The sequence below is a fragment of the Callorhinchus milii genome, unplaced genomic scaffold, assembly GCF_018977255.1.
Source record: "Callorhinchus milii isolate IMCB2004 unplaced genomic scaffold, IMCB_Cmil_1.0 Scaffold5, whole genome shotgun sequence".
NCBI lineage: Eukaryota > Metazoa > Chordata > Chondrichthyes > Chimaeriformes > Callorhinchidae > Callorhinchus > Callorhinchus milii.
In genome coordinates, this window is record NW_024704746.1 from 24,479 (window position 1) to 39,587 (window position 15,109).

The 15,109-nt window shown below is 44.4% G+C and overlaps 1 protein-coding gene across 1 annotated transcript in view; it reads left to right on the plus strand.

The window, feature by feature from the left end:
• Window positions 1-634: 634 nt before the first annotated feature.
• The window catches only part of faf1 (Fas (TNFRSF6) associated factor 1), a 113,884-nt gene continuing 99,409 nt past the window's right edge, over window positions 635-15,109 (plus strand). Inside the window, exon 1 of the mRNA XM_042334861.1 lies at window positions 635-696. Coding sequence (XP_042190795.1) covers window positions 655-696 — 42 coding nt within the window. The 5' untranslated portion in view covers window positions 635-654. The remainder of the gene's footprint in view (window positions 697-15,109) is intronic.

Consider the following 15,109-nt stretch of genomic DNA (forward strand, 5'->3'; position numbering starts at 1 on the left):
GGGTGTGGGGGGGGGGTGTGGGGGGTGTGAGGGGTGGGGGGTGTGAGGGGTGGGGGGGTGAGGGTGTGAGGGGGTGTGAGGGGTGGGGGGTTGGGGGTGTGGGGGGTGTGAGGGGGGGTGTGGGGGGGCTGAGGGGGGGCTGAGGGGGGGGGGGGGGGTGAGGGGGGTGGGGGGGTGAGGGGGGGGCTGAGGGGGGTGGGGGGGTGAGGGGGGGTGGGGGCTGAGGGGGGTACAGGCCGCTGTGTACACTATGTACTGAGCGCTATGTCGGGGCTGTGCACTCACCGCGGCTCAGACTGACTGACAGACAGACTGACTGCCGGGAGGGGGTCACGTGTTAAACCTGCCGTAAAGGCGGCTTCTGTTTCCCTTTGCGACACCGTGACCAGCAAAAACAGCCCGACCCGACCCCCGGCCCCCGGACCCCCGGCCCGGCCCGGCCTGACCCCCCGCCCCGCCCCGCCCCGCCCCGGCCTCACACACACCCGGGCGGGCCTGGCGGGCGGGGCCGGGGCTGCCGTCACCCCCTCCCCCCGGGTCTCAGGTTGTTTTTATTTCCAGGGAGAGCTCCACGAGGCCTTAGCGGCCTCTCCCCCCCCCCGGCCCCGCCCCCGCCCCTCCCCCCGCCGCCGGGGCCACTGCACAGACAGCACAATGGCGGCCATGGACCGGGAGATGATTCTCGCTGATTTTCAGGTGCGATCTTTACCATTTAAAAGCCTTTCTGTGTGTCCTCCCCTCCGCCCCCTGTCCCTGCCCTCCTCGGGCCTCTTTTGCCCCGTGTCTCTCCCCCGCCATTGCCTCCTGTGTCGGGCGGCGGCGGCTCGGTGCGGTGCGGTGCGGCGCGGCGCGGCCCCGGGCCGCTCCTGTCATGTCCCCGGGTTTGTGTGACCGCAGTGATTCCCGGGGGTGTCGGGCTGTTAAGGCTACTCGCTCATTCCTGCCATTTTACTGTGAGATGGTGTGAGTGTGAGGGCGGAGGGAGGGAGAGAGAGAGAAAGGTTGGAGTGGAGGAACACAAATTATTTTTGTTTTGGTTCATAGGTTTGACTGGAATTTTCTCTATTGTCTCTCTCTCTCTCTCTCTCTCTCGCGGGTTTCAATAATAAAACCAACACCGCTCGTTTTTTTTAAAAAAGAAAGAAAACCCTCGACAGTCAACAGTTTATGAGTTGAAAGCAGCGGCTTAGTCATCATCACAGAGAAAAACACCGACAAAAGTCATCCACAGACTGGGAGTACAGTTCATCTGTGGATGATGACACATTACCTCTTATAATCTCTGTGCCCCTCTCTCTTCCCCCCCACCCGCCGCTGATCTGAGAGCAAGAAATTCGCTTTCAGCAATTTCTTGGTTTTAGTTTCTTGTACAGTAAACAGTTCTACAAATATTGTGGTTTGATCGTTGCTCAGTTTTGGCATGTAAACAATCCAATCAATACAGACTCCTAAATTTCAATCCCTGATTTATCAGTTGTGGAAAATCACTGCACCAGTTGCCCCACATTGATGGATTTGAATCATTGTCCGATAGCATTTGAGGAACATACTTTATTCTGTGATGAACTTGTTGTTTCATATTTTTAATTCATCACCATTTTGTTGGTCAGTCGGGTGTCTGACACGTGCGGAAACCCATCACATGTTTAAGAGTATCCAAACCAAGCTAAGATTTTTATGGATCCCACCAACACATGGAAATCCCAGAGTTAGATTGTTGGAATGGAATGCACTCTCTCTGGAGGAACACATTCTGTATACCTAATTCCAGAGAGTATTAGGCACAGGTTGGCAAGAACTAAGGCTTGGGGACCCCAGAGTGTGCATTGGGGTAACTGCTGGAGTTTAATTAGCTAAAACCAGATAGCTTGGCATTGATATTGCTGTCCAACAAACTTTCCCGCTGCTTGTCCAGATAGGCCACCCCACCGTTCGGGCTTTGGCTTGCAGGGTTAACGGGAGTTGAGTGTGATGACTCCCTCCCCCCAGTGACTGGTCTGCCCTTCCAGGAACTGCTGATGAGCCAGGCTGTGCAGTCATCAGCAGTGCCCTAGAGTACTCCGAACTTGCCTAACTCAGGAACCGAACTAGAGACCATCATACTAGGGCTGGCTCGATTCTGACATTCCATTGCCAGGCATGTCACCTCTTGCTTACTGCTACGCTAGTACATAATCCTGATGTTACATTACAGAGTTCAAAAATCTCCAGATCCAACCCATGATTCAAAGGAGAAAATCTACAACTAGCAGTACTGAATTCAATCTTCAAATAGAAGTGGTCTTTAGTTTTACCTGACCATTGTTACATTTTACTAAATTTCTAGTGGTAACACTGAGGTATAGTACAATGTTTATATTAGTGCTGTATGTTGTAATTTCCATGTTTGTGTTTACAAAATATTATTTTGTTTTGGGCTCTATCCCTATGTTCTGCAGCCTTTAATGTAAATGTTTACAGTAAATTAGAAATACATTTTAGAAATGAAATCCTGTTTATTACAAATGACGATATATGTTCTTAATATAATTTTTATTGCTTTAACTGGGATTTTACAGTCCTAATGTCCATGGTGCTGCAATTTTAACTTTTGAGCATACCTGGAAGGTGGCAGTTTCTGGCAATGTAGTATTTTACCTTGCAGTAAGTAGGAACCTGGTTATTAGTCAATTGGCAGATCGCTTTTCCGTGGGTAACAAACCTTTCAAAAAAAAAATAATAATTTGGTCACTCAATCCAAGACTGTTTCTGGGACACTACTGTGCACAATTGGCTGCCGCGTTTTGCTCACAAAATTTACAGTCAATACACTTTGAAGTATATTCTGAGAAGTGCTTTTAGATGTCTCGAAGACGTGATGAGGTGCTACATCAAATGTAAGTATTATTAGTTCCTCTCTTCACTCCTAAAAATGCTACTGTATGGTTCAAAGGATTTATATTTTCCGTTATCTTGCTTAATATCAATTCATATTTGTGCCCAATCTATCAGTGAGGACAGTGTGACATCACACTTGAGACTGATGCCATTCTCACCTGTTGTCCACACAAAAGCAAGTTGTAGAAGGAGAGGCTGGACAGCAATCCAGAGAGGCAACCGCGGCTGATTGTTTTGCTTCTTAGCCACTGCTTCTAATCCCAGTTGTAACAACCTCCCAGGAGGAAAGTTGATGGGCCTCTGGGTCCTTTACTCTCCTTTCCATCGAGGTATCTATGTAAATTCTACCACCGTCGTCTGATAGCAATTAATTCAGCCCACATCAGGGATTTAACCTGAAACCCTCTGGCTCTGTGTGACTCAATGTGAAATCCCATTAAAAAAAATGGTAAGTATATTAACATTTATTTGTGACATGCTGCATTTGGTCTATGGAAATATATTTCTGGTTTGATGTAAACATTTACATTTAACAATTGCATCATTCATATTTAGAAACCATGACAAAGTAATATTTTGCATTGGGTGCTTCCTTATTGGGAGTGAACTTTATTAATTGAGCTTTCAATGGAGCTGAAAGCATTTTATTGTCAAAGCTCGACAGCTGGATTGAAAAGCATCTGTGTGACGGACCAGTTGTACCATAAGTGACCAATATTGCATGATTCTCCCCCAAATTATTCCATGTATTCATTAAGAAATACTGTGAGTCAGTTTAGGTAATAGGATATTAATATATGTAATTAGCATATCTCTTAAGAATTTTAATTTTTCCTTGATTAGAATTGTATTTATGTGAAGGAAGTGAGAGTGAAGAGGAAATTAATGTGGAAATGTTCAAGTTACATAGGAAAGGGTACTTCCAGTTGTATCCGTTTGTAATATACTGACGTAGACCAATGAGGGAGAGTATTTTGCTAGGCATCCTCTGTGGGAAGTTTGAATAAATATCTTTGACGAAAAAAGTAACCAGGTGCTTGCTCAGGTTGAAGGCTGATTTGCAAATCTTAGTTACTTTCTTGGGTGTCTTCCAGTTTGTGGAAGGTGCAGTATTGGTTACCTTCCAAGATGCGAACCAGCATCAAGGCTGGCGGTATAAAGAGATTTCAGGAGAACATTGGTCATAGTGATTTTGGTAAAAACTTGCATATCTGTCATTTTATTGCATATTTGGTCATGTGTTCTGCATTTTCATTCAGCTTGTAAATATCTTCATTCAAATACTAAAGTAGGTGGTTAGGTTTGTGAACTGAGAATAAATATAGAATAGTTCAAATATTTCACAGGGGCGGTCTGCGACGAGCATAGAAATAAACATGTACTTGTCCCACACTGTGTGTGGAATTTAAATTTTTGTGTTTGTATACATTCCATATCGTTAATGAGGTATATTCAATGTTAATTAGTTTTGGACGTGAGAAGCATTTGTTTCTTTGAATACAGACGCATCTCATAATCAATCATACAATCTTGGAATCTGACCGTAACTATTTAACTACCCTTGCTAGGTGTGCCTAATAGGCTAATAATTTCAAACGATTATAATTCTACATACAATAACAACAGCAGCAAAATTACATTTGTATAGCGTCTTTCATGTCGGGAGGACGTCCCAAGGCGCTGGACAGTTACGGACCTGAGCTGAGGGTCTGGGTGGGGGAGGGTGGAGGGCAGGGATGGAGATTCAGCGGGTGGGTGCAGAGTCGAACCTCGATGTAATAAAGGCGTGTATGAGGGTCTCGGGGGCCTGCGGTGTGAGACAGTGGCAGAGCCGGGTGAGGTTGCGGAGGTGGGGAAGGCAGAGCGGGTCATGGCACAGATGTGGGGTAGAAAGGATAGTTGAGGGTCCAAGGTTCCGGACTGGGTTAGTGAGGTGGAGTGTGCGGCCAGAGATGGTGATGCTGTCAGCGCCTGAGGTGAGGAGGTGCTGACGGGAGCCAATCAGGAACCTCGGTCTTGTTGATGTTCAACTGAAGAAAGTTCACTCTCATCCAGGACTTGATGTCTGACAGACAGTCTGTCAGGACAGCAATGGTCCTGGAGTCAAGGGTGGAGGCAGAGGTAGAGTTGGGTGTCATCCGCAGTGGTCCTGGAGTCAAGGAATTAATCTGTCCATGTGCTGTGGTACCAAGGTTTCTTCAGAAACAAACTAAAAGGACACTACCACACTGACCATAAGGTTGCAGACTAGGATAAGGTCCTGAATTTATTGACATTCAACATGCTGTTGGCACAATATTTTACAGAATCAAAGTGAATGTCACAATAGGTATTTTGCCCGTTTAAAGCCACTCAGTCCATTTAAATCTGTTTTCAGATTTTAGGCTCAAAGTACCAAAGTAATGCTTTGTTTTTTTACACGTGACTTTTCACTTTCCAATTGAACTTTGTGTTTCTGTGACTCTCTTCCTGCCCAGACTTGCCCTTCCAAACAGAATGCAAATAATGAGAAATGACATTTCAATGTTTTGATGAGCAGATTCTGATCTATATAGGAAACATTTTTATAAAGACATTTGAGGTAAATTAATTTTATCTTTATTTTCACGTTTAATGAGGATGCCTTGTCAGACTAAGACTGTAGTTTTGTTTGTCTACTTGGCACATGTGCAAAGTCTTCATGTGCAGCAGTCTACAGGTATTCAATTCAAAACTGGCCTTGAAGAGCTGCTCTCCCAATTTGTTATTGAACAGAATGTTAGTCTGTCAATGACCAGGCTGCTGCATTGGTTTAAAATGGTCGATGATTTAAAGGTAATCTACTCACTCCCCGTGTTTAAGAGTCACCTCCACTCCCTCTAAACTAAAACCTGGACCCTTGAGCGCAGATGGCATAAAATCCAGCCTCACAATGCACCGCCAGCTGTGGCTCGAGGATCTCCGCAACTATTGCCTCACCCTCTCGCAGCCCAAACTACCTTTTACTCCAAAACCATTTTGGAGGCCAAAAACAACCCAAAGGCACTGTTCTCCACCATCCACCAGCTCTTTCATGAACCCTCCCAACCTGCCTCCATCCTCCTCTTAACGCTGAATGCAAAGTGGTCCCAGACTGCTTTATATCAAAGATTGAAAACATCCGCTTGGCTGCATTCTCCTCCCCTACATCCCCTTCCCCATCCCCCAGACATCTACACCACCCACTTCTTCCGCCATGGCCCCTACCACTCCTCCCCATACACTCCTTTGTCCCGATAACTCCCACCTCCCTCTTGGCCACCATCTCTCAGATGAAGCCCACCATCTGCTGCCTTGACCCACTCCCCACCCAACTGCTGGTCACCCAACTCCCTCTCCTCTCTCCGTTCCTTTTCAGTCTTCAGGTCGTGCCTTCCTACTATGCCTGCGGTCACCTCCCAAGGCTTGGCATTGTGCACTGTCACTGTCAAGCTCTCTGGGATGCTACCCTGCATGAGGGGTGCTATATAAATGGAAGTTGTTGTTGTAATTTTAAAGTATTATGCTGCCTCTGGAATTTGCCGAGTCTAAACTGCAATTGCTAATTATGATAATAATAATCCTTGCATTTGATATATGTAATCCTTATCACGTGTTTGAGCAGCTCAAAGAGCTTCACAGAATACACTGTAAAGTGAATTGACTGAACATTGTGTGGGTGAAATTATCCAGTTCTTTGAGGCAAGGATTGGGGGTACATCCCATGACTTTTTTAAACATGTGTAAGAATGGCAATGCATTGTCACGTAGTGCAACATCTTCTTGCCTCCAATAATGGTTTGATTTTGGTAATCCGGGTGATAGATGCATGCAGATAACATACTTAAGAGTATCCAAACCAAACTGAGAGTTTCATGCATCCCATCTATACATGGAAATTCCATAGATGTTTATTGGAACGGAATGCACACTCTCACCCTGGTCTACTAATTCTGGAAAGTATTGGCGCAGTTAGCAAGCAGCAAGGCTTGGGGGCCGCAAATTATAGGTTGGGGTATTGCTGGAGTCTATAACCAGTTAAAACTGCGTAGCATGATATTAAAGACACTGCCTCGCAAGCTTTCCCACTGCCTGTCCAGCTAAGACCACCCTACCTATTAGGGCTTTGGCTCGCAGAGTTAATGGGAGCTGAGTGGGACAAGTCCCTGTCCTCAGTAACTGCCCGATAAGCTAGGCTGGCTGTACTGTCATCAGTAGTGCCCCGGAGAACTGCGGACCCACTTGACCCAGGAACTGACTGCTGAGACCGCTCACAGTGGTTGAGCTTGATTTCTGACATTCCACTGCCAAACATGTCATCTTGGAGCCAGTTCAGCTCCAAGGAGTCCCCGCTTACCTTCCCCATTAGTTGGTCATTTCACATCCAACAAGTGCGGGTTTGAGCCCTTACAAGGTGGATGTCGGGTATCACAAATTCACTGCTCAGCATGAAATGTGAGTGAGCATTGAGCATCATCTTGTCCGTAGCTTGAACATGCACCCTTCCCACTGACAACAACAACTTGCGTTTATATAGCACCCCTCAGTAAGTAGAAATTGTTAGTCGATTGGTGGATTGCTTTTCTGGGGGTAATTATTCCTTCAAAAAAATTATAAATTGGTCACTCAATCCACGACTTTGTGGGACGCTGCTGTGCACAATTGGCTGCTGCATTTCACCCACAAAGTATGCAGTCAATTCACTTCACAGTATATTCTGTAAGCGCTTTGAGACATCTCAAAGATGTGCTAAAGAGCTATATCAAACGCAAAGATTATTATTTGTTTTTTTTCTATAAAATGAAAGTTTTATGAGTTTAATGCAACGAGATGTTTTGATGGGTAGCTCACAATTGTGGTTGTCAATCACATACTGCTTCTTCCAATCAGGGATCAGTGCTAACAATATAGCATTTTAATTTTATTTTGATTTCTGTGGGTGGTTAAAGTAGGAACCTTTGTATTTCATCTTTGTTATGTGGGGAAATAACATATATTGCATGCAGATGTTTTTACTTTTAATTTGTGAGTTTGTTTAGTACAATCTTATGCTCTCAGAGATTTCATACTGTGTTGCCCACCAGGAAGCTCGTAGAAAGATTCTGGTTCGTGCCACCCAATGAGGGCTCAAATTTGCGCCTGTCAGATTTCAAATGACAACTGGTGTCTGTATTCCGTGGTGGGGGGGTGAAGCGTGGTGACCTTGGTGTCCTTGGCTCTGGCCCCTCCCAGTGGCTATCCTCACTACCCTGCAGGAAGCCCACACAACTCGAGTGGATGACTTATTCACTTGAGCTGCTCCCTGACCTATAGTGCCTTTTTGGTCTAGTGCCTTGACCAATGACTATTTATTTGGGAGTTTGGTAAGAGTTGGAGGTATTGCTGTGGGTGTAATCGCAGTGAAACCTAATCATGTACGTGCATATCCATGCAAATGTAATAATAATAATAATTTTGGCATCTCATCACATTGAGATGTCTCAAAGCACTTCATGAAATAAACTTTAAAATGGATTGACTATATTTTGTGGGTGAAACGTGGCAACAATTTGCACACAGCAGCGTCCCACAAAAGGTCATGGATGGAGTGACCAATTTTTTGGAATTGAATCCTTCCTGTCATGTATATTCAGACAATCAATGGATTGTGATCAGCAATGGGAATTCTGGTTCTTTTGCCAACGTTAGCCTGAGGAGTTTCACCATTTCTTACCTGAATTGCTAGAACACTTAACAGTGAAAAAACATGTCCACTTCTATAAAAATTCTCCTCTTATCTGATTACTAAATTACTAAATTAATATGATCAATGGAATCTACAGGTTGATTCTTCTGCTATCTATTTGTGCCAGAAACAGATATATTCAAAAGGAACTATGCGAAAAAACAAAGTATGCCGGCTAACAAATTGAACAAGCAATTTGTTATTTCAGACAACTTTGTAAGTTTAATTAGTTATAATTTAAATTATTCAGGTAGCATGTAATACATTGTTGCATTCAGTGTTCTCATTCAAAGTGCAGTTGGGTATACACACTGCAACTTAAGATCTATTTCTGTCTTTTTGCCAATAATGCCTCGTGACTAGTCTCCTGGGGTGGGGTGTGTGTGTGGGGGGGGGCAGGTGGAGGAGTCTCCTTGGAGCTGAAGTGGCTTCAAGGTGACATTCCTGGCAATGCAATGTCGGAATTGAGCGAGCCCTGTGTGACGGTCTCCAGTCCGGTTCCTGAGCCAGGCAGGTCTGCAGTATTCCAGCACTCTCACTGCTGATGACAGCACAGCCCAGCCTGGCTCATCGGCAAGACTTGGAAGGACAGCCTTCCTTCCAACACTGGGGTTAGAGAGTCATCATACTCAGCTCCTGTTAACCCTACAAGCCACAGCCCTAACAGATAGGGTGGTTCTAGCTGGACAAGCAGTGGGAAAGCTTACTTGTCAGCAATATCAATAGTATGCTGTGCAAGTTTAGCTGGTTGGACTCCAGCAGTTACCCCAACCCACACCTTGGCTCTTGCCATCATGCGCTTAGTACTTTCCCGAATTAGGTAAACATGATACATTTTTTTTCATTCAAAGTGTGCTTTTTCATTCTAACAAAACCCTATCTCTGGGATTTCCCTGTGTAGCTGGGTTATATGGAAATCTCAGCTTGGTTTGGATACTCTTAAGCATGGTGATAGGTTTCCATGTGTCAGAAATCCGTCAGACACCAAAAAAAATGCTTTTGCTGATAATAAGTACTTGCTGTTGATCGTAGTATTGTACCTGCAAGCTGTAGCATCTAAATTAGAAAGCTTCTGTGGAATAGATCTGACAACCTCTTGGCACTAAATTCAGAATAGCAAAGAAGGAAATTGGTGAGCTATCTTCCAACAGGAAATTATAATAATAGTAATCAACTTTGCATTCCATATGCATTCCGGAGTCCTGTAGCTCAGTGGTTAGAGCACTCGCTTTGCAGGTGAGAGACCTGAGTTCAATTCCAGGCAGAGGGCGAAACCTTGGGCAAGTTTCCTTACTCCACACAGAGCCTAATAATAATCCCTCCAAAAACCCAAAACAATAATTAAATTGGTCATTTTCAATGTACGACTGTTTGTGGGACATTGTTGTGCGCAATTGGCTGCCGCGTTCGCCCACAAATATACAGTCAATTCACTTTACAGTGTGTTCTGTGAAGCGCTTTGGGACGTCCTCCTGACGTGAAAAGCGCTATATCAAATGCAAGGATTATTATTATTATTATTATATCGTGCCATATCATATCGTTGAAACTCTCAAATTACTTCACTGGATTTACAACAACAATTTGCATTCATAGAGTGTCTTTGATGTCAAGACGAGACCCAAGGCACTGAACTTTACTGTGAAATGGAGTGACTCTGTATTTCTAGGGGAATGCGGCAGTACAATTGCACACAGCAATGTCCCACAAACAACCATGAAGTGAGTGAGCAATTTTATTTGGGGAATGTTGGCCAGGACACCGGGGGAAACTCCCTTCACTTTTCAATGGTGCCATGGCAACTGTAACGTCCACCCGAAAAGGCAGACAGGACCTCAGTTTTACCGTCTCATCTGAAAGATGGCACCTCTGACACCCCCAGCACTGGATTGGAGTGGTGCAAGTTTTGGCTGAAGGCACGGCAGCCGATAGTGAAGTGGAGTGCTCAAGAGACTTGCAGGAGGCTGGTGCCAATTGATGAGTAGGGTATAAGCATGTCAGGGAGGTAGGGATGAAATGAATGAAGACATGATTTGCACTATAAATCCTATGAGGTTCTTTGAGATGTCCTATCGAGAGGAAAGGTGTTATAATAATAATAATCCTTGCATTTGATATAGCACTTTTCACGTCGGGAGGGGATGTCCCAAAGCGCTTCACAGAACACATTGTAAAGTGAATTGACTGTATATTTGTGGGCGAACGCGGCAGCCAATTGCGCACAGCAATGTCCCACAAACAGTCGTAGATTGAAAATGACCAATTTATTATTGTTTTTGGTTTTGGAGGGACTATTATTAGGCTCTGTGTGGAGTAAGGAAACTTGCCCAAGGTTTCGCCCTCTGCCTGGAATTGAACTCAGGTCTCTCACTTGCAAAGCGAGTGCTCTAACCACTGAGCTACAGGACTCCATGATATATCAAAGGATTATTATTAAAATGTCTTGTGCACATTGTGACCAACTATATTCCTTTTTGGTGTATGTATAATTGAAACTTTGTTATAAGTTTCTTCAAAACTACTAAGAAAAATTATGACAACTTTAGATCTATTGTTGGAGAGAGAGGTCAACACCCAGTCACTGAAATTGCATCTTAATAGTGTGTCATCCTTGTTCAAAGATGTTACTATCCTATGTTTATTCATTTGCTAAAGTGTTTCTATTCCAAGAAAGACATTAGGTAGCCTCCTCAGGAATATTTTATACAATGCAATATTTGATCCCTTGGAAAATCAGCATATTGTGCTACTATATTGTGCCACGTAAAAGGCTGTTGCATGATTAGAGCCCATGGAATTAAAGGTAATATATTAGCATGGATAGGAGAGCGGATAAACAGAGAGTAGGGATAAATGGGTTCTTCTCAGATTGGCGGGATGTGACTAGTGGAGTGCCACAAGGATCAGTGCTGGGCCTCGGTTATTTACAAACTATATCAATGATTTAGGTGAGGAAATAGAACTTAACATATCTAAATTTGCGGACGATACGAAGATAGGTGGGGGAGTAAGCTGTGAGGATGACACATGAAGAATGCAAAGGGAAATAAACAGGCTAGGTGAGTGGGCAAGAAGGTGGCAGATGGAGTATAACGTGGTGAAGTGTGAAGTTATTCACCTAAGTAGTAAAAATAGAAAAGCAGATTATTTTCTAGAGGTGGAGAGACTAAGTAATGTTAGTGTTCAGAGGGATTTGGGTGTCCTTGCACACCAGTCACAAAGAGTTAGTCTGTAGGTACAGCAAGCAATTAGGAAGGCTAATCTAGAATATTGTGTGCAGTTTTGGTCTCATTATTTAAGAAAGGACATAGAGGGGGGTGCAGCTTAGATTCACTAGGTTGGTTCCTGGGATGAGGTGGTTGACCCATGAGGAGAGGGTGAGTAAACTAGGTCTGTATTCTCGAGTTGAGTTGAGGAAACATTTCTTCATTCAGAGGGTGGTGAATTTGTGGAATTCTCTATCCCAGAAGGCTGTGGATGCTCAGTCCTTGAGCATATTCAAGACTGAGGTGGATTTCTAAAGGATAGAGGGATTAAGAGATATGAGGATACGGTTAAATGGAATTAGGTTAGAAGATCACCCATGATTTTATTAAATTGGAGGGCAGGTTCGAGGGGCCAAATGGCTTACTCCTGCTCCTACATCTTATGGTCTAAGATCATCATCTATGAATGACGCTTTCTTCAACCTTGCTTTGGCACATCTTATGTAACAAGTACTTTAATTAATTTACACTGATTTTAAATGTTCTTTTGTCAACCATCTACAATCTTTTAATCTGCTAATTTGCTCGTAGCAACACATTGATGCCAAGCCTGCTTTCTTTAAATATGTTATTTGAACAGCTTTGGTTATTTTGAAATTGGAGGAATTTTACCTATGGGTGGAGATAATTTGTTTGCAAATTATGGCAGCCTCAGTGAATTACTTCAATCGATCTTGAAGCAGAACTACTGTAGATCAGGAATCATTGGAGTAAGTGGTCTTTAAATTGCTTAACTTTTATTGCAAACAGAATTCAGGCAGATCTAGGTTATTAATTGCATCGCATGGGCTCTCATTTGACTTGGCTGAACGACTCAGTCCCTGTAGACACTTAATGTTGAATATTCTAAACCTGTACATTTAATGTACAGTGTATCCAAAACTTTAAAAAAAACTAGGATTAAACTAGCAAACTGCCCCCAAAATACTAACTACTCATAAACAGCTTGGAATCCTGGTATATGATATGAGGGAACAAGTTACAGTTATTTATTTTTGTAGAAATAATCTTCCTCTTTACTTAATCTTCGCAGACCTGCTCTTGCCTGGTTCGATTCCTATCTGTCTCACCATTTCCACTTTATTGCCTCTAATAGTTCCTCCTCCAGCCCCCACACTGTCATGTCTGGGGTCCCCCAGGGCTCTGCCCTTGTCTCCTCTTTAATATCTACATGCTCCCCCTTGGTGACATCATCTGCAGACATGGGGGTCAACTTCCACATATATGCGGATGACACCCAACTCTTATCTTTCTGCCTCCACCCTCAGGACCACTGCTGTCCTGACAGACTGTCTGTCGGACATCAAGTCCTGGATGAGGGCAAACGTCCTACAGTTGAATGTGAACAAGACTGAGGCCCTCCTGATTGGCTCACGCCAGCGCCTCAGCACCTCAGGCTCTGGCAGCATCAACCTCCATGGTGGCACACTTCAACTCACCAGCAGTCAGGAACCTGGGGGTCTTGTTCAATCCTCAACTGTCATTTCTTCCCCACATTCAAGCCATGACCTGGAATGCCTCCCTCACTTCTGTAACATCACCCGACTCCGCCACTACCTCACACCTCAGGCCCCTGAAACTCTTGTTCATACCTTCATCACCTCCAGGCTCGACTGTGCAAACACCCCGCTTGTCGGCCTTTCCAACTCCTCCCTCCACAGGCTGCAGATAATCCAGACTTCTGCAGCCCGCGTCCTCTCCCGCACCAAACTCCGTGACCCCATCTCCCCCACTCTCGCCCAACTTAATTGGCTCCCTATCCTTCAGAGGTTCCAGTTTAAGATCCTGGTCCTCACATACAAAGCCCTCCATGGCCTCACCCCACCCTACCTCTGCGACCTCTTAACCCCCTACCAACACCGCTCAGCCGGCTCCGGCCTGCTCCAAGTCCCCCGACCGACCCACCCCACCATTGGCGGGATAGCCTTCAGCCACTCTGCCCCCAACCTCTGGATCAGTGGTACAGTGATTCCATCCCCCAATCTCGCCGCCTCCTTCAAGTCTCGCCTCAAGACCCTCCTCTTCGACCACGCGATCGGCCATCCCCCTTCCCCTCCCCTTCCTTTTTCCCCCTTGACCCCAGCTTGGGTCTGAAATGCTGTACACTGTCCAGCACCTTGGGATGTCCTCCCGATATGAAAGGCGCTATACAAATGTAATCTTGTTTTTGTAATGTAATACATAGGTAATATAATGTTTATAAACGTGGCTGGAAGATGGCAAACCTTGCAACAAGGAAGGAACAACTGGAGATTGTGTATGGAAAGTTTTCGTGGAAAATATCTCAAGCCTATAAAAGCAACATTCTCTGATTAGAAGACAATGAGGAGGGTTATCTCCTCTCTTTTCCGCCTCTCTCCGCACCACACACCCCCTTCCCACCCCCACCCCCCCCCCCAATTTGTGTGTAGGGCGTTTTATAAATGTAAGTTGTTATAATAATAACAATAATAATAATCCTTGCATTTGATAAAGCGTTTTTCATGTCTATAAAGTGAATTGACTGTATATTTGTGGGCGAAACGCGGCAGTCAATTGCGCACAGTAGTGTCCCACAAACAGTCGTGGATTGAAGTGACCAATTTCTTTTTTTTGAGGGATTATCATCAGGCGTGTAGAGTAGGGAAACTTGTCCAAGGTTTTGCCCTGCCAGGTCTCTCGCTTGCGACGCAAGTGCTTTAATAAAGTAACTAATTTCATAGCATGTAATGAAAATGTGTCCCAGTCATTGATATGTTTGTAGAACTGCTAATGAAATTCATAGGAATTTTAACCACATTACTTTTATCTGGCTGGCATGTGATACTGGGAAACAGCCTGCAATTTATATGTGCATGTTGTATAAAACGTACAGGTAGGAAAAGTAAATACTGCTTACTTTTTGTGCACATGATAATCTATTTTTAAAATGTTTCATTTAAACTGGATCAGGTCATGAAGGCTCCAGTGCATACTTCAATTGGACCTCTGTCATGTGCGTTTAACATTGGTATCCAGTGGCATTGCTCCATGGAGTACCATCTGCAGATAAGCAGAATTGGTGGTTCTAATTGCCTGTTATCAGTGAAAAATGCGAGGATTGCTGTGTGGCACACTTCAATGGCCTACTGAATGGTGTGTGTTCCTCGGGGCCCATTGCCTTCTGAGTGAATGCTACATTCATTTATCAGACATGTGGGCAGTCCTGGCTGAAAATATTTCTCATATTTGCATACTCATAATTGTTTGATTGTTGCTTCATGGC